Raw genomic sequence first — 19,224 nt, 5'->3', positions numbered from 1 at the left:
CGTTTCAAACGTTTCAATGTTAATCACGAGCCTCCATGTTCACGTTGTAAAGTTTGAAACGATTCGGTCGAGACAAAAGTTTAGAGAAGAGTTTTATGAACGATTGACATCTCAGGTGCCACTTTCACGTCCCCTTAAAGCCGGTACCATCTAAGAACATTGTTGGCCAACAGGGGGGCTCTCGAAGACGAGTTTATCCAGGAAGAAGAAACCCTGGAGTTTCTTCCCCTTTTTCTCTCTTTACGTGATATAATTGCGCGATATGGCGACTGCCTATCCAAAAGAGCGGCACAGGAGATCGCGCTGCCTTCCAATTCGCAATACCACGGGAATGGTTAGGTTTGCGGGCTCCATGACGTTGCCAAATTGTTGGCAAACAATGCTCACCCGGTACGCAATGGCCAATGAGTCATCGATTCGGATGCGAACGGGGAGACAGTGGATGGACGGTCGAAGAGGAAGGGCGCGCCTTTGGCGTGCAGTCTTGCATCTCCCGGGTCCGTTGGCACGCCCGAAGTCCCTAGACCCGAGGCGTCGAAGCGCGTCCGTAAAGGACGCGAGTGCTCGATCGGAACGGCCCCAAAAAGGGCCGCGAAGAGAAGCCACCTCGAAGGGACCCTTTGCTACCGCGGCCACTGGACGAGGATCCGCTAGATGGGAACTAACTAGCGGGTCTAAGGGTGCCGGCGGATTCGACGTGGACTTGGGGTGGGGTCTCGTCCTCGTACCTTACTTTTAACGTCAAAACGTCCCTTAGACCTTCGAAGACTACGGACAAGAGGCGTCGTTTGCCCCGGGCAAAATCGAAGTCGGTGACCATTTCACCCAAGATTACATTAGAATCGGCAAGCCGATCGCTGTTCCGGCACCGGCGCCCTAGACGGCCGGGTGGGCTCCCATTTATTTACATCGCATCCAGGATCCATCCGCCGGTACCGGTCTTTTGCCGATAATAATGTCGATGAACGAAAGTTACGTTACTTCTGGGTGAAAAATCGGTGCCGGTGCCGGTTTTGCCGGGGTGAGGGCAAATGGCCTAAAGATGAGGTACTAGGACGGGCTTTGAAATCGGGACTTCACCTGCCAACGTGGATGTAGGATAGGAAATAAATGGACAGAGTCTAAAGTGACTCCTTGAAGCAAATTAACTTTTCGTTCCGAGACGTTTGGACCCACGGAACGCGACGACGATAAGTTAAACACCCAGACTTAGCGAAACTGAGCTTAACAAAATTGAATGTTGTTTGTAATTTGCATGAATTTAATTCGATATCGTTTCGTTGACAGAAAGCAGTAAAGCTCTATTTGACCCGAAAATTTCTTCTTTCTTCCTTCATTAATCTCTGCTAGATTAATGTTAAAACTCGGTGGAATGGTCAATTTATTCGGTATCAGGAAAGATGACATTAATTGAAAAGTTGTAGTCCCAGGGAGAAACATTTCAATTGAGACCCGGCTGTCGGATAAAAGGCTGCAAGAAAAGAATATTGCGGCCAACTTGGTTCCTCGTATCCGCGACAATAGCTTTTCATTCTTCTCGCCCCTTAGGTTACAACCCTTTATGCCTAGGCTTTGTCCAGTTATTTCCTACGTGCGTGCTTTCGAACTATTCACTTCGGTGGAGGAAGTGACTCCTTTAGTGAGGCCATTTTGGTAACTCGACGGGTTGCTGCTAACAGAGTCATTGGCTTACTTCCATTGAAGAATAATTCCAATAAACAATAATAATTATGAATTTATGTAACAATTATTATGGATATTTATAATAATCGCTAAAGAAAGACATAAAATTGGAACTTCTTTCCATGTGCGAATGATTAACGCAAACAATTTTTATTAAAATGGTTTACAAAAAGTGTTACCATGAATGGGTACTAAACGACAATAGATTTATAAAATACTGCGGCATCTTGCATAGACAAGGAGTATTCAAATAAAACGTTTATAATATAATCTTTGACTCATACGTAATAAATTAGCACATAAAAGACCCGGGTCCTAATTTTAATTCCACCTGCAATTATTCGGTTGAAAGAAGTATCGAAATTATGGAGTTTAATTAAATTTTCGCTGAATCGCGAAACTTGAGTTACGAGCAGTATCACGGAATAATGTTTCATTCCTACTAATCTGAAATTGTGTTTGTTGTTTCTGTCCATCGCATAATTTGAGATCGGATCGGTTCTACCGAATAAAAAAAAATATTTTCAAAAGTGAAATTTTATGAGCACCGCGTTCTTTCTTAGGGCCTTCATAATCACGTGTTGAAGTTTTAAGTGACTCGGTGCCTCCAGTTTGGAGGAAAATTTTATAAATCTCTTTACGTTTTATATATATATATATGAGTAACCCTTTCATATGACCTTAAGCCAATGCTATCTTTCCACCCGAAGATGGCCTCACCTAGGGTATTATTCCTGCCTCCCCCAGTGGAATATGTAGTACCTCCTTGTAGGACTGTGATTAGGAGGGAATCGTCGTCCGCCATCTTGTTTCATCCCCTTTCTATCGACCCCTGACTCGGAGAACATCCTGGGGATATCCTGAATTAGGGGAAATCCTGATCCTGATTACATATAATACGTGTCCGACATCTTAGAATACTTCGAAGGTATGTCACAGTTATCTATACGAAGTCAACATCCAGGTAAAATGGATAAAATGAAGATTTCTTTATAAACCTGTAATTAATGCTTGGGTATATTTGTATATATTAAGGTAAATAACAAACTGAAACTGTATTATAAAGGTTCAGGTTATGACATTTCTAAGGTGTTGACATTCATTTTTAAGATCGTTCGTTACGATTTTGCATTTTGAAACTAAATTAACACGTAAACGTATCAGGACTTGCATTACTTCGGCGCCTAAAAAACAGCTATTTTCGAGTATTTTTTTAGAAAATAACAAAGAAAATAAATTACCTGTCAACAAGCATTTCTTGTACAGTTATTGCAGTTCGGGGGAGAAAGTTCATTTCGAATAAAATGGCATAGTTGGGGCCGATTGATATAAGGAACAGCACGCAAAGGAAAATCTAAATGCTTTCATGTTCTTTATGAGATTTTATGAAAGAAACGTGTAGGTGTTTTGCGACATTTTAAGAATCGACCTTGCTACAGATATTCTTATACTAAATTTTGAAGTAAAAGTGATATCCGTTCTCAAACATTCACCACTTTTATAAAGAGTCATATTTTTTAATGCCATACATATTTTTTTTCATAAACGGCATGTAAAAAATGAAAATTCGTTGTTTTTTATTCCTCGTCCTCCTGCTTTGCAGTTATTCTTCACAGAGAGGAAGGAAACGCTTCCTTTGACCGGTCCCAGCTATTTCCACGAAAGAAAATGATTTTTCCGTACTTCAATAGTTGTACAATAACCGCTTGTAAACGGATACTTCATTTGTCATTTTTCTAACAGAAAAGGCTCTAAAAAATAGCTCTCTTTCTAGACATGAAATCTTCTCAAGACGATCCAAGATGGCGGGCGAACGGTCTCCCAACCGGCGTCCATTTTCTCCGGTTAAGGCCGTTTGCATCCGCACCCGCATCGGGCATGATAATTTTCACCCGCCCCGGCAAAATCGGAGTCGGCGCCAGCTCCGATGATCATTCCCCATAAGATTACATTATAATCGGCAAGCCGACCGCTGTTCCGACATCCGGCGCGCCGGACGACCGGACCGGCGACCGAGCCGGACCGGAGATTGCCGGATCACGGGAGCAAGCTCCTATTTATTTACATTGCATCCGGAAAAACCGGCGCTGGCATCGACTTTCCTGCCAAAAACAGTGCAACTTTCATTTATTTACATTATTACCGTTGAACAAAAAAGCGGCGCCGGCACCGATTTTGCCGGCCGGGGGCAAACGACCTAACGGTGCCCGTGGATACCCCGAAGACGTTACCGGGGATGTGATCAAGGACGCGATAAGGCCGTAACAAGGACGTTGGCACATCGTAGAGGAGCAGGACGACCGCTACCACCGGCAGGATGCCCTATCCCTGGACAAATCGACCGGAAGCGGCGCATCGCGAGTCGCAATTTAGCTACCTGAGCACTTGAGTCCCTGATGCGCGATGCCGTGAAGCATCGAGCCGCAGTGGTCGCAGAAGGTCGGCGTCAGGTACGTGAAAACATCCCATTTGTGTGGAGCGCTCACGGCCTGAGAACACAAACACGGGGCCAAAAGCCCGGTTTTCATTCAACTCCCATCCTGCCTTCCAGAGACGCGACGACGGGACGACGGGACGAGGGGAAGAGGGGCAGAGGAGACGGAGACGCGCGACAGCTTTTCCCGTCCCTTCCCGTGATTCAATTAAACTTAGCAATCTAGCAGCGAGTCACTATTCACGACGCCGCACAATGGCGGGATTCCAGCCAATCGCGGCAGGGCTTCCCTGGGATCCCCGGGTCCGGTCTAGGGACTTTTCTCCCCGCCAGACGGCGCGGAAGTTTGGCCCCCGAGGGGACGATTGCCGTTTAAGGCGACGGGAAAGGCGCGTCCAGGGACCTCGTTTACGAAACTTTTTCAGAACCGGATGGGTCGAATCGTTTCCAAATTTACATCGTGAGTACGGAGGCTAAGGAGGAAGGTCCTGACCTCCATGAAATTTCAATTTTTATCCTACATAAGCAAAATGAAAATAAAAAATGGAATTCCGGGGCGTCGAGACCTTCCTTATAGCCTCCATATTCACCCTGTAAAGTCTGAAACGATTCGGTACATCCGGTTCGTCGAAAGATGTCATAAACGAGACCCCTTTGCCGCCACGTTCACGTCGCCCTAAGGTGAAGGGAAAGGAGCATCTAGGGATTGCAACTATGAAACGCTATTTATATAATGTTACGATTAATTGAGGTAAAAACGCCCGATAAAATGACATGTAATATTTTCATTTTCCGTTCCTCTCCAGGATACTTCGGGTACGAGGTGTAAAAAATCCGCGTAAATTCCCATCGATTTTGCTTAGCGGCGAAAGGCGCTCGGGTGAACTCGCTCGAAAGTTGGAACCGCCGATCGGAGTCCACCGGACCCGAAGAAACGTCGGAACTTGAATTCGAGGAAGTTTGCCCCTCCACGAGGAGCACCGACGTAATATTAACGAGTCGATTGTTCCCGGGCATGCGCTCGCGCAAAGGAAAGAGTCGGAAAACGAGGAACTCGCTCGAAACGAGGGAGGGAAGAAAGTTTCGGGACGCCCCGGCAATCTGGAAATTGCGAGGTCTCTCTCCTGCGAGTTACGTCGGAATACGTTCTCGTAAATAGAGAGAGACTCGTTAACGAGTTCGTTGTCTCGCGAAAACTCCCGCAGAGTCGTTTATCGACGCGGCTGCGAGCGCGAATAGTTCACGCCGGAGAAAAGCGGAAAGGATTCGGGAGGAGGGGAAACGGCGGAAAAACCCCTAACTGCCGGAAACGCTTCGACCATTTTGCGCCCCTGGGAATCCTGCGTCGTGGAGGAACGTCCGAACCGAAGAGGCACCTCCTTCGACAATGGTCCTAGTAGCATGGAATCATTTATAAATATTTCTTTGTGATCTTTGCTAAATATCTTAAGCGACAGATTTTTTCAGATTTCTTGTAGATTTCATTCAAAGATATCTGAAATATTTCTTGACAAACTCAATGACATATTTAGTTTTAATCATTCTTGAACATATATAGAAATTATAATTTTTAATTTATGAACATATAATAGAAATACATTTTTTACTTCACGATTATTATCGAACACTTCAATTGGTATCAAAAAACACGAAAACTTTTTCTAATATTTTCGTTCCGCTATTTCATTGTGGGAGCAAAGCGTGTGATTTTGATTTAATGTATTTTTAAAACGTTTACATCGTATTCGACAGATAATATTGAAACAAATTATTATATTAAAATGAAACGAAACGTTTTGTATATCCATAAGAAACATATCACGAAATCACCTGCATCTAATGTTATATAAATATTATAAAAGTAATATTCTGAAGTAAATATTTTGCAAATATTTACACAATGTACGATATTCGTTAAATATATAGAAAATATAAGACTAATATTTTGTGCTACTAGGGTCCTGTCGTAACGCTAACGAAACGACAGAATTCTGGCTGCAACATTTACATTCATAAATATTGCAATGTCGAATTCGATGGAAAATATCCTGATTCTTCTACTATTGGACAATTGCTAAGTCACCGTGAAGTTATCGTGAAGTCATCGTGGCACGATGTCTGAATCATGTTCTTCATGGTGAGACCCGAAGAGGCACAAATCTCATCGGGATATCCAATCTCTCCAGAGTTAGCATTTCCTTGGAAATTGATACGAGAGTTTCCTCTTCCCGTTATCCCACGACATTCGTTACTTTCTCATCCTATCACGAGACCATTGCTGCTCGAAGCGTAACAAGAGAATCCTCCGTTGTCGAACGCTGTATCGGATACTATGCTGGAAAATAGACGGCGAGGGAGAAACGAGGCAAAATGCAAAATGCAAAAGGGAAAATGTAGAGGAAGGAGGTTGCAAAGAACCGAGAGAGCAACAGGATGCCCCATCGATCGGGGGCGCAGGAAATTGAAAGGAAGAAAAAGACGGTCTAATAACGCGCCGTGGAGGAAAAGAGTCATCGAGAAGGAGTCAGGAAAGAAACCGAAAGATTGACTTCTCCTGGAGAAGGGACCAAAATCAATTTTTTCTATTCCGACAATTTCACCCTTTGCGGCACGAGATCTGACGATCAGAGGACAAAGATCTTTCAAAACGTCACACCACGAAGATGTTGAAATACGACTTACGAGAAAACGTGACATCGAGAGTGTCTATTATGGTTTTGGTAGATCCGATAGATTTCCTGACGATATATTCATTTTGTAGAAGATTCGACGACCCCGATGACGAATAAACAGGATGTACTCGGAAATGCTCGAGACGATGAAGGTATTAAGGGGGTGTGAAAGTGGCATCTGAGAAGTCAGTCGTTTTCAATTTTGAAAATATCTAATTTGTTCGAGTTGGAATTTTACGGGGGTCAGATCCTTCCTTATAGCCTACATATTCACATGGTATATTTTGAAACGATTCTGTACCCCCAGTTTGGAGACAAGTTTCATAAATGAAACCTTCTTGACGTAACTTTCACATCACCTTAAAAGTTGAAGATGATCCTGAGAAAAGTAACAAAATAATTCATTGGCCACATTATAACCACACGATTGGACAATCTTCGAGGCAATAAACAAATAGTATAGAAGACAGGACATCTCCGGAAACCAGAAGTATATAATACATAGAATTAGACACGCGTGTAAAAAATGAAATTCCTAATACCGATGTAATTGGACAAATGTGAGACGAATACACCGTACGAAAATTAGACAACCATTCCGAGAGGAAATTCTGAATGCAGATGATTAAACGATCGTTGAGACGAAGAATTCAACATTATTAGTATTAGACTACTCCGCAGAGCATAAATATAATAGTATATACAGAATCAGGCATACATTCTGAGCGCACAATCGTTTAATATGAGTAATTAGACAGTTTCTGCGACGAATGCAATATTATTACAACTAGAAACTTTGGGGACAAGAAATACAAATTACCGATTTATAGATATTCGTCTCGATACCGTAAATACGCACTCCAGAAAATGAGACAATTCTCAAATCAATATAATTCAGACAACCTCAGGAGAGGCTCTAAATTGCCCAAGAAATGAAACAATCTTTCAGTCGACAAGGATATAAAAAATACAAGAACGGACAACTTCGAAGGCGCAAAATACGTTGAAATGTCCTTTAAGACAATATACAGATTTTTCATGAAAAGGGACAATAGCTCTCGATAGAAACAGAGAAGAACAAAGCCACGAAACGCTTCAAGAGAGATTTAAGAGAAAGAGAAGTGAAATCACAGCAAACTTGCAGGGATCGACAACACATTCTGTGTATGTACATCATTGACATTATATAATCGAGAAAAAGCGATAAACGAGGTGGGGTAACGACACTTAATACGCATGAAACACGTATTCACACAATATTTTAGTACTTCGGATTTTTAATCAATGTTTATTTGTGATGTTAATTATTAAGCGATCCAGGTCGATGCCTGTTGATCCATGGCTGGGCTTTGATATTAAAGATTAACATTTTTTCCAGACTTTAAAATAACACAAGGAACGGAGAACGAGGAAAGCTCTAATTAATGGACGTCGAAAAATTAATTCCGAGGTCCAATTAGCAGCGATTGATTTTCTTTAATTACCTCTCTTCCCTTCAACGAGCGAAATTGCGTAGATTTAATTTCACAATTCCTCCTTCTGTAATAACGAATGGCTCTGATCGATTCTTTCTTCCGATTCTCATTAACATTTTTGTGTTCTTTTTACAATTCATTCTCAATTGTCCCGTTCATGATTCTTTTCCGTTCCTTCCTGTTTTTAAGGTGATATGAAAGGGTCATTCTATATATATAACTTAAAAATATTAAGTTAAAATTGCTCTCCAAACCGAGTGCACCGAATTATTTAAAACTTCAACACGTAGTTATGAAGGTGTCAGGACGTTCCTTACAGTCTCCATATTCACATTGTCCGGTTTGAAACGATTCGGTACACCCAGTTCGGAGAAAAGTTTCATAAACGAAACATCTTTGATGCCACTTTCACATCACCTTAACTAAACATTTAAGTGGTACCGTTCAAAGAAATATTTCTTTCCGTTCGATGAATTGCTTTTATCAGTGCACCAGGTCTGGACACCCATTTTGCACAGTTCTGCAGAAAAGAGGGTCGCAACGAGTGCTGAGAGCTTTCATTAGCAGCGCCTTTGAAAACGCTAACAAGGCACGAAGTTCCTTAAATCCGTTTACGCGAAACACGCGAAACGGACTTTCCTCAGATTGGAGAGGCGGGAAATTTCGAAAGTTTCGTTAAAGCAGCAGTGGCGAAACCCATTCGAGTTCCCGTCGTTAATTCGGGGCTAATCGTGGACTTCTCGTTGCAGAGTTTTTCTACCCTGAGAAAAGAATTTCATTGAACCAAAGAAATATTTTGTTAACTCAAAGAATAATTATTTAACTCAAGTAAACTCGAATAAATTGGATGCAACATTTGTTCGAAATTGGGACAGTTTATTTGAATAAAATAATTGTTCTTGGAATTAATAAAGTTTTCTTTGGTTGAATGAACATTTTTTCTCAATGTACGTCTGTTTTAAATGGGTGTTCAAGGATATTACTGCGAGAAGGCGGCTATTTTCGTTCGTTCGTTTATTTTTACGTCGGAGTTTAGAGCCATCGGAGACCGTTTATGTACACGCACGAAGACGTACACGAAAACACGTAATAACGTAATTACAATAGGGGTAAGTACATCGGGATGGTTCTTCAAGATATAGGACTCTCCTTTTCGTCTATAAGTAGATAACCCGGGGACATTCACATGGAATAATTATCCAGATAGAAAAAGGGATTTTTTCTCTCATAAAACATCATGGAACGAATCATGAGCTCGTCGCTTACGAGTCCTCACTCGGAACTCATGTCCATAGGGCACAATGACGAACCAAAAATATTTAAATATGAAACACAGTTAAGTACCCGCAATGTCTCGATGTCTGTCCGCACACGTCCAGCTAAATTCTCACGCATTACCGATAAACAATTCCAGCGTCCATAGCTCATATTTGAGTCATGGCCCGAAGGAAACGGGAACATGGAGCTCACATTTGTACCATCGACTAACTTCATACAATTTCCGCAAATTAATGTCACGGAACGATATTGTAGCTCCTGTTATATTTTCCATGAATTTTCGGCTCATAAATATCGGTTATGGCATAACTGGCATATGACTCGAGGATGCGGTAAATATATCGCTCTAATCGCTTACGACAAATTGACCGCAAATTTTTGTTCCAGCAACAAATTGTTTGTAAATCGATTTGCCTCGTCATACGATGATCGTGAATTTCTATCTGGGTAGTTTTTCGCATAGATTTTTGGTACATCTCCAGCATCCCTCCCGGCAACTTCATCTCGAAGAACGACTTTATATTTTGACCTCGTCGTTTCGCTTCTTCGGGAACTAGTGCAGGTCATTCGGAAAAAGAAGAGACGCACCCTTGAAGACCATCCCCGATAGGTGTATATACAAGAACCGAGTGTATATACAAACCGAGGGTGCGGGTAAGTATATGCAGGACGAGTCACGTGAAAGGTACAAAATGGATGGCACTTGTTTGGTCGCGCTGTTAAAAAGGACATTATAATTTTATAACATATGTGTCATAAATTTAGTACACAGGTGTATTCATTTTCCCACGCAAAGTTTTTACGCAATGTCACCAAAAGGAAAGTTCATTTCGTAATTTCTAATAAATGTATCCCAATTCACTTTCAGGACATTAAATGTATAATGCCGGGACAACCTTATGTACTATGAGCGCACGAATGGCACGAACGTTTCTCAGAGCGCGCGTCGATTCACCCATTCGTGGCTTCGAAGGAACGAACCGTTCTGCCCTGTTCTGGGCATTTCACGTAACTCACCCTGTACACACGTCATACCCAAGATGCACGAAACGCGTGACACAGAAAGAGAGACAGCGAGGTAGAGAGAAAGCACACCATACGGAGGACATACGTGATACCTTGGCACTTCATGCCCTGGTGGATGACACCATAGAGAAGGCTACCGCAGTGGTCACAGAAGGTAGGGCTGTTGTAGGTATGTTGCTTGAACTGATGCTTCGTCCGAGTGTCCTGCGTTAGGTCACCGTTACATACGAGACCGAGGACGACGCGATCGAGACTCGAGGTCGGACCGGAAGCCGGAAGAGGAGGACCATCCAAGGTCGGCTCGACTTTTTAAAAGGCTTCTTCGAGATCGACCGGAAAAGGAGAGGAGGCATTTCCGTACAATCCTGCAAACGTTTCGGAATGAAACTTTGGGCGAAAACTTTTTCCCCGCCCTGTATACAAATAATATGAATATGTTACCTTTAAATATGTATCCACCCCTTCCTCAATTTACGTGGTAGTTTTTATGCGCGATCTTAATTTACGCGACCAGAAAATATATTAACGTTAACGATGAAAATGATGTCGAACTGCCAAATATTTCAGGCGATACGTTTGTGCCAATTAAATAGAAAAGACTGAACGTTTTGAATTACAGTAGCGATGGCGACATCGAATTAAATTTACTTTTGTTTTAGAAACGTCCTTTTTTTTTAATATGTACCTCAAAAGCTGATACATCCTAGCTTCTACTTCTACTAATTTTTCTTTTGTCCCGACAGACTCTACGCGATTTTCTTTCGCGGAAAACGAATCCACGTGGAACGGATACTGCGCGTAAATTGAGGGACGGGGTACATACCTGTATGTATGCTCGGGATGGGGGAAAAGTCTTCGTATACAGGTTCGTCTCCAAACGTTTTCAAGCTCGCACGGGAACTTTTCTCCCCGCCCTGTGAGGTCGACCTGAAAGAGGAGAGTCCAAGGTCGGCCCGGAAAAAAGGACCATCCGAGATTGGATTGCAAGAAGGAGAGCTCTTCGAGGTCGGTCCAGAAAACGATGGCCATCCAAGGTCGACCGTCTTCCGGCACCGCCCACGGCCGCGCTCATTTAGGGGATTATTCGAGGCGATATTCGCAAATGAAAACGGAGTCGCCCCGGAGACGCTCCGGAGACGCTCCGGAGACGCTCCGGAGACGCTCCGGAGACGCCGGGGCATCGGCGATAATCGCCAATTAATCGACTTCGATCCGTCGGAATCGTTCGGGGTCGTTCACCCCGGGTAAACCCTTTCGAGTTTGCGTGTCGTCCGATCGATCCATGTCAAATATTTCGCTGGAATAATCCGGTGGGAGCCAAAGTAGCCTTCGAGTTTGACCATCGGATTGCTCCAGCTTGGACGGATCGAAAGCCTCGTTTCCCCGATTAAAGAGTCTACAGGGACCGATCCGATTGTGGCGAACTCGATACGGCTTAATTTTGATAAGACCGGTCGTGAGAGAAGATCTCGGACAGATCCGTCGAGTTGGAATCAAAACTCGTACCTTCTTTACCTCGTGGAGAAGGCACGAGGTCATGAACATGTCTTATGAAGCTTTTAGCCCGCACGATTCACAATGCACGGTACAGAAAATTGGGGCTGCAACGATATCGTCTACGGAGGCTGAAACGATCCCGAGAACGGAGAACGAAACGTCAAAGAGGGGTAAAAACAGGGACGAGTTCCCTTTCATAGTAATTAAATGGAGTAATTAAATTAATCATCGCGATACATTTAGGAACGCGACACGATACGTGTCACTGACTAGGTAGTTAGCTAGTTACTAGTTACATCCTACAACGGTGGACAAAGAGAAATCAATGGGACACAAAATCTTGTGAATAATAACATGGAACTATTGCCTTCCCGGAGCAGCGGCAGCGATGCAAGCGATGTTAGAGCGTTAAAAAAAAAACAACTATACGCGTTGCAAAAAGAATCAGCCAAATCGGATAGAAAGTAACAAAGTTGAAAAATCATAGCAACGCATTCGTAAGGGTATCAGAAAATCATGGTGACAAAGAACGCGTTTGAAAACGACGTGACGCACATTTTTGACCGACTCCCAGCGATAAGACATGTTCATGTTAAAACCAAGTGCTTGTATGATGGTCCTCGTTACGTGTTCAGTCAGTTAACCGAACCGTTTCTATTCGTCCATATAAAATATGTAACAAATCCGTTTAGAAAGTTTCCTCGACGAACTTATAAATGAATTGTTCAACCATGACAAGTTTTGTCGAAAAATAGCGAATATCACGTTAAGGAAATCGCTAAAAGTCTTTACGGATCGATTTGTCCCACGATTTTGGATTGGATTTAACACTAGCCGGATCCAGACCGGATACGAACTATATGCCGATGGCACAGTTCGCATTGATGTAATTAAACCGTCCATGCCGAGTGGGTATCCGTCTATACCGCGTAATAGGTCTTAGTTAATGAGTTTTCAAGTGGTCTGTCAGGATCGAACGATGGCCTCCAGCGGGTTGCGAGGACAAAATTTGCTCGCGGAAAGACCCGCTTGATCGAAACTATTGCAAATTATTACAATTTTCTAAATTGTACATAATTTTGACAAAAATCTAGATTGTACAATGATAAAAACGTAAATTTACATACTCAAGCTGCGGTTATTTCGGTGCCACAATAAATTGCAGTAAAATTACAATTTCTTTGTAATATCAAATTCAGCATGTAAGTTAAGTATAGAAAATTAGAATCTAATATTAATCTGATTCAAGTAAAAATGCACTTAAACGATAAATGTGCAATGCTTTGTATATTTATACTTTTTCTAATTTGTTATTTTTCCATTATACGTTTTTCTATGTAAACCTTCATTTATAAGGTATGTAAAAATGTATGTAAATTTCTGTCGATTCTTATCGGGGTATAGCGATCCGATGTAGACCGAACGAACAAACCGGCAGATCGTGATTCCCGAAATAAAATGGTTTGCATTAAAATTGAAAATTTTACTACAACTTTATGCACTAAGTGTACGAGTTTCACGAATATTTCTAGTAAAGTATATAATAATTAAAATAAATCTAAAAAATTAATATAATCAGATCTGTAACATACGTTAGAAACTTTATTTGAAAACAAATGATAAAATTAGAGTACCACGTTTGAATAAAACGTTCAACGAGTGTTATAAAATGACAGTACTTTTTTTTAACAGGGTAGGATTTGCATTTGAATACAATGCACCGAACAAAACGGACTTCACGGTAATGCGGGGATAAGCTGGCTTCTCGACGAGAGAATACAAAAGCCCCATCGGGATTGTAGTTCTGAATTTCAGCGCGACTCATCCCTAACTGCTGGAGGCATGAGGATGTACGTTTGGACATTTTTTAAACGTCTCGTAGGGCGTATCTTATTTCCTTATACTTTGAAATGCCTTGTTGCTCTACACGCCTTTAATGAGTCGCGATCGGTTCGGATCGCCGTGCGTCGTTTCCTTTCCCGGGAAAAAATGATTCATATACGACGTTTTCGCCTTTATCGCGTGTGCCTATAAAGGCGGCGATACCTAGGGAAGGAGTCGGTCGTTTTGAAACTGTCGTGTAAATCGCTTCGGTCGTTCCCCTCGTTACAGTATCGTTACAGTCCATCGTTGTTTAGTCGTTCGTCGCAAAAACTTAGTCGAAATCTGGCTCGGATGGAAACAGGAGTCGTGTAAAATCGTGACCTATTTCTTTTTTTTTTTTTTTTTTAATAAATTCAGTTACCTTTGTTTCACGTGTCGTTTAAAAGTTCGCATAAGCATGTCACGCTTGGGTCCTCTTCCCACAGTCCCTTTGTTAACTTTCATTTTGTCCCTACGCGTGTAGTTACCCTGTCCTGAATCAAGGACCTGATAAAACCAAGTCGGCCACATTGAATCGTGTCGCCAGAGGCGAGAAAACCGTGCGAAATTCCCCCAGGGTATTTGGTTACACCTTTCACGTTTTCGTCGAGGCGGGTAAAATATGTCAGCCTGTCCGTGCTTGCGATAACATCGCGTTAATTGTAGGATCATTGCCTTGAAATCCTAATTCCGTCATTGGGCCCGACGGATCGATTTTCGAAGCACGACGTCTCGTTTCCTAGTGCACGATTCGTTTTAAAATGACGCGAATACCTCGGACCTTCTTGCCCTGATTTTCCTCGACAAGTATCGTTCGCTTCGAGGAATAGTCGCCGGAAACTTAGTGCTATTTCCTCCGTCGCCAAAATCCAACATGGCCGACTCGTTCCCGGATTCTCAACCCTCTGCGGTTCCGTCTCGAGTTCGACTCAACGTTTATGAGGCGATCGCGGAAATTCGGATCGCAAAGGGTTAATGCGAAAGGCATGGATTTAAGAAGAAAGGGATTTCGGGGAGCGAAGCTCGAGACGAAGGGGAAAAGAACGGGGGCGGGGGCGGCCATATTTCTTTACAAGCGTTCTGGCGTCTTTTAAACGGATATAAAAGAAATCTAAAGTACCCGGTAACCGTTACCGTCCCGCGTTTTAACGTCTGTATTCTTAAAAGCAACGTACAACACGATTTCACGGTCTCTATATTTCTTGCCATGCTAGATCGCGATTAAGAGGATGCGAGGGGTCAATCGTTCGTGACACTTTTCTCCGAGCTGCGTGTATCGCATTGTTTCAAACTTTACCACGGGAATAAAGGAACTATAAGGAAGGTTCTGGCATCCATCAAATTTCAATTTTTACAAAATTTGTTTACAGATGTTTTCAACATTTTTTGTAAAAAGTGAAATTTTATGAGTTTCAGGACCTACCTTAGGGCCTCCACATCAATGTTGTAAAGTTTGCAACGATTCGGTACACCCGGTACACCCAGTTTGTAGAAAAGTTTCACGAGCGATTGACCTCTCACATCCCCTTAATCGATAAAGAAAAATGGCTCGCGTCTCGAACTTCGGCTCCGTGTCTAAATTCTGATTTCCATGCCTAGATCCATGTCGAGAACTTCGTTTCAGGACTGACGTTGAGTTTGAGTGCCCCCCATTTCTCCATAAGTAAAAAAATGAACATGGGAGCGGGAACGAAGGGTCGAAGACCAGGAAGTTGTCGGAGGACAAAATAGAAACGCAAAACTCACGTCGGAATCGGCGCCCTTGTCAGCTCCAGGACACGTGAATGTGACGTATTCGTGACATCTCTTGTGGACGACGAAGCTGCACACTGCAACACGTCAAAGGAGGATCGACGTCAGGGACGTTCCTTTGTCTCTTTCGATCGCAAATATTTAAGTGCAACAAGTACCGCTAACGATAAAGCCTCCGTTTTGTAAATTCCAAGCTGATTTCGATACCGAACGGAGGCAACATGCGACGAGGCATGGATCGGCTGTCTCGTGCATTCCGCGTTGCTTCGCGTCATGATAAAGGAAACGTGCAGGATATGGCATTGAAAAAAAAAACAACTCCTTTGTTTTCGGTAGATTTACCGTTCCTATTTGGTTGAGGTATAAGGTTTCGTCGCTTTAATTACGCTAAGCTCCGTTAAAAATCTAACGTATCAAGAAATATCATCACCAGTACATATATAGTACATAAAATTCGTTTCTAGCTAAGATTTTGGGGGTTAGGTGACCTTTTAATTCGGAATGGTTAAAATGTACAAGTCTGCGATAAACTTTCGGTGGCGAAGAGCGATCATTTTTTCACCTCATTTTTCATTTCTACCGAAAAAATTGTAAGAGTTTTTATTCTTGCCTTCGTCCGAACGCTGCAAAGAAAAACGACGGATATCCAACGTGTCATGTTTGGAGTTTGGATGACCGATTAAAAACATCCATGGTGTTTATTTTGTCGCCTTTTTAGCGTCTCAATATTGTCCGTTTATTAATTGCTTCGCGGTGGCGTCACGATAAACGAAGAACATTTCTTTTCATTCCGCCAGGGAGTCAAAGAGGTGCATCGAGAAGATATAAACCGCGACGGATCGGGAAGTTTGAAAGAGGTTATTTACGAAGGAATTAATATCTCGGAGGAACGGAAAAGAATGCGCCAGGCTCGCCGGGAGTCCATGGAAGAAAAGAGATCATGTAAACAGGTTTCTTTTACGATACTTCGTAGCCGGATATTTTGGGATCTCCGGAAGGCGGAATGCCGACTCCGTCGGGAATAAGGAAATTGTTCCGAGAAGCACAAAAGACGTTCAAACGAGATTGCTCAAAAAAGGATGAATACGGACATTTTCGTTTCCGTTTTAACGTTTTAAGACGATACAATTGTCATTTCAAGTAGATACCCTATTGTCTCTTTCAAAATGACGACAAACGCGAAGATGTAAATGGTACTCCGAATCATTAAATTCTTGTTTCGTACGCGGAATATTTGTGGGTAGTTTTGTCCGCCAGCAAAACTGGTTAGGTTTATAATACTTAGATTATTATAATTTTCATCCCGCATATTTATGGGTAGTGGCCAATCTAACGGCAAAAAGAGAGGGAGGGAAAGAACGTCTCTTTCGGATCCGTTGCCTTCGCCGGAATACAAACCGAACGGTTGGGTTCGTGGACTTCATACATCCGAAGTGCTCGGAGAAGGACGACGAACGACGCGAATGTAGTAATTGGGTACTTATTGAACTTAAAAGGCTTGCCGGTCGGGCGAGCATCGATCGAATGCAAACGTGGCCGATCGAGATTTCCCTCTCGAGGAGGGTTGCCGACCTCGAGGATCCGTGACACTCACCTTGGCATTGGTATCCCTGTTTTCCAAAGCCCCTGAAACCGAAAGAAATTAAATTGTCAATTATTTCAATTACCATCGATTTTTATCAGCGCGCGATTATTGAGATTTTAAGAAAGAACGTGGCGATCATGAAATTTCATTACTCCAAAAAAGTGTCTTTGGTTTTAGTCTGAAAGAAATAGAGATAAATAAAGATAAATAAAAGAATTTTACTTTTGAATGAAATTTCACGAGCATCGCGTTCTTCCTTAGAACGTGCATAGCCACGTACTGAAGATTCAAATCATTAGGTGCATCCAATTTGGAGAAAAATTTTATGTTTTGACGTTTTGATATAGAATGACCCTTTCGTAACGCCTTAAGGCGCACTAAAGAGGATAACAAGGTCGACGCAACGGGACGGTGGATCCTTTCGCGAGGTATTAAATTGTAATAATACGTTGTTGCATGTATATTGTCGAATGGCGGACATAAATTCAGCGAAGATGTTCAGGATCCTCTTCATAGAGGATCGTTTATAGAATGGAAAGCGTCGAATGGTTCATCAAGAGAGTTTCGAAAGTTAAGCAAACTTCCGTCGAGGATATTTTTAGGAAGCCTCGTATAACGGAGGCAGAAACTCCACCGGGGAAAGAACCCTTCCGGAAAATATTATCGGCGAAGTACCGGCGACTGCAAAGTGGAGGAAAGCGCAAAAAATTCGCCGAGCGCGAAGAAGACGCCAAACGTAAACCGAGACGAAGAACGAAAATCTTTTTCTTCGGGAAACATGATATTCTTCAAACCCATGAAACATTTATTGACCTATCAAGATATGTAGGAAGTACCGACACACATTTTATTTCTTAACGTATAAAAACATTTTACATAAAAAATTTCCTTAATAATTGCGAGCAAAAAATATCGGCACTTGCTGCATATTTCTAAAGAAAGAATCGAAATTGCAGGGAAAACTTGCAAAAATATATACGATTTAGTTTGTATAAAATGACGAAAGCATTTTCCCCTAAAAAAAGAAAACGAAGAGGATCGCGTGGCGGATCCTTTCTAGGACACCCCGTATTCAAAAAGGACTCGTAACAGGCTAATAGAAGCCGCATTTTCAGGGTTTTTTCCTTGGAACGGAGAGCGCTCGCAATTTCACGGTGGCCGGAGAGAGGAGAAAATGGGAGCTCTCCTTCAAACGTCGACTGCGCGCAATATCTTTGAGAAAGAGTGAGCAAAGGGAAAAAGGAGAGCAGGGGAAGAAGAGATCCATTTAGCGAGAACGTTGCCCGAGAGGCACCCGCCAATTAATCGACTGACGAGGGTCGAGAGTTTTTGATCGCGAGACCCGACGTCACTCGGGAATCTCGTTATTTCGCCACATCGGTGATCGAGCGAGGCAAGGGATGCTTCGACGAGGGATGAATCCCCGGATTCTCGGCTTTTGTATCTTTTTTATTTCCCAAAGCTGCCACGGGGTTGGCTAAATAAAATGTCCTAGATAATTTACGCAGTTTTCTGTAGGGAATTGGACTAGGCATTTGACTTTACAAATTTCATACGTAAGTTATACGAATATGGGACTTCGTGTTTCCGCAGTTCCCATTCCCGATACGCTTAAAATTCCAAATTTTCCATGGAATTTATGGAAACCTGGAACGTCGAAGCCTAAATATTTTGAACGCTTGCTCCTACTTGCCATTGCTCTTCATTCCTTTCTTTTCTTTTGACTAAAATGTTTATTCGCAAGCGATGTATACTTTGACCACTATGAAAAAGTGAGGTTAGAGTCTCGCCAACTTTGTCGGTCAATTTATTAGGTATTTTACTTGGATTTTACGTCAAATAAGCGCCCTTAAGCGCTGACACTAAATACAGTTTACAAATTTCACGACCAACGACCAGGTGAAGGAAATAAACCGATAAATAAATGGAAAGGAAGCAGCCATATTGTACAGTTAAGGT

The 19,224-nt window shown here is 42.4% G+C and overlaps 1 protein-coding gene across 2 annotated transcripts in view; it reads right to left on the bottom strand.

Moving 5' to 3' along the window:
- Positions 1–19,224, bottom strand: part of LOC105694333 (protein kinase C, brain isozyme) — a 62,328-nt gene that overhangs the window by 15,831 nt on the left and 27,273 nt on the right. The window contains exons 2-4 of one of the 2 annotated variants that reach the window (XM_012414870.1): positions 17,275–17,306; positions 15,675–15,757; positions 4,061–4,172 (exon numbers count right to left, since the gene is read on the bottom strand). In XM_012414870.1, coding sequence (XP_012270293.1) covers positions 4,061–4,172; positions 15,675–15,757; positions 17,275–17,306 — 227 coding nt within the window. Of the gene's footprint in view, positions 1–4,060; positions 4,173–15,674; positions 15,758–17,274; positions 17,307–19,224 lie in introns of those variants that run through there. The other variant, XM_012414871.1, reaches the window with a different exon arrangement.

The sequence above is a fragment of the Orussus abietinus genome, unplaced genomic scaffold (assembly GCF_000612105.2).
Source record: "Orussus abietinus isolate OABI.00-Male unplaced genomic scaffold, Oabi_2.0 scaffold145, whole genome shotgun sequence".
Lineage (NCBI taxonomy): Eukaryota > Metazoa > Arthropoda > Insecta > Hymenoptera > Orussidae > Orussus > Orussus abietinus.
The sequence above is the reverse complement of the archived record's forward strand: the minus strand, read 5'-3'. Positions and strand labels throughout refer to the sequence as shown.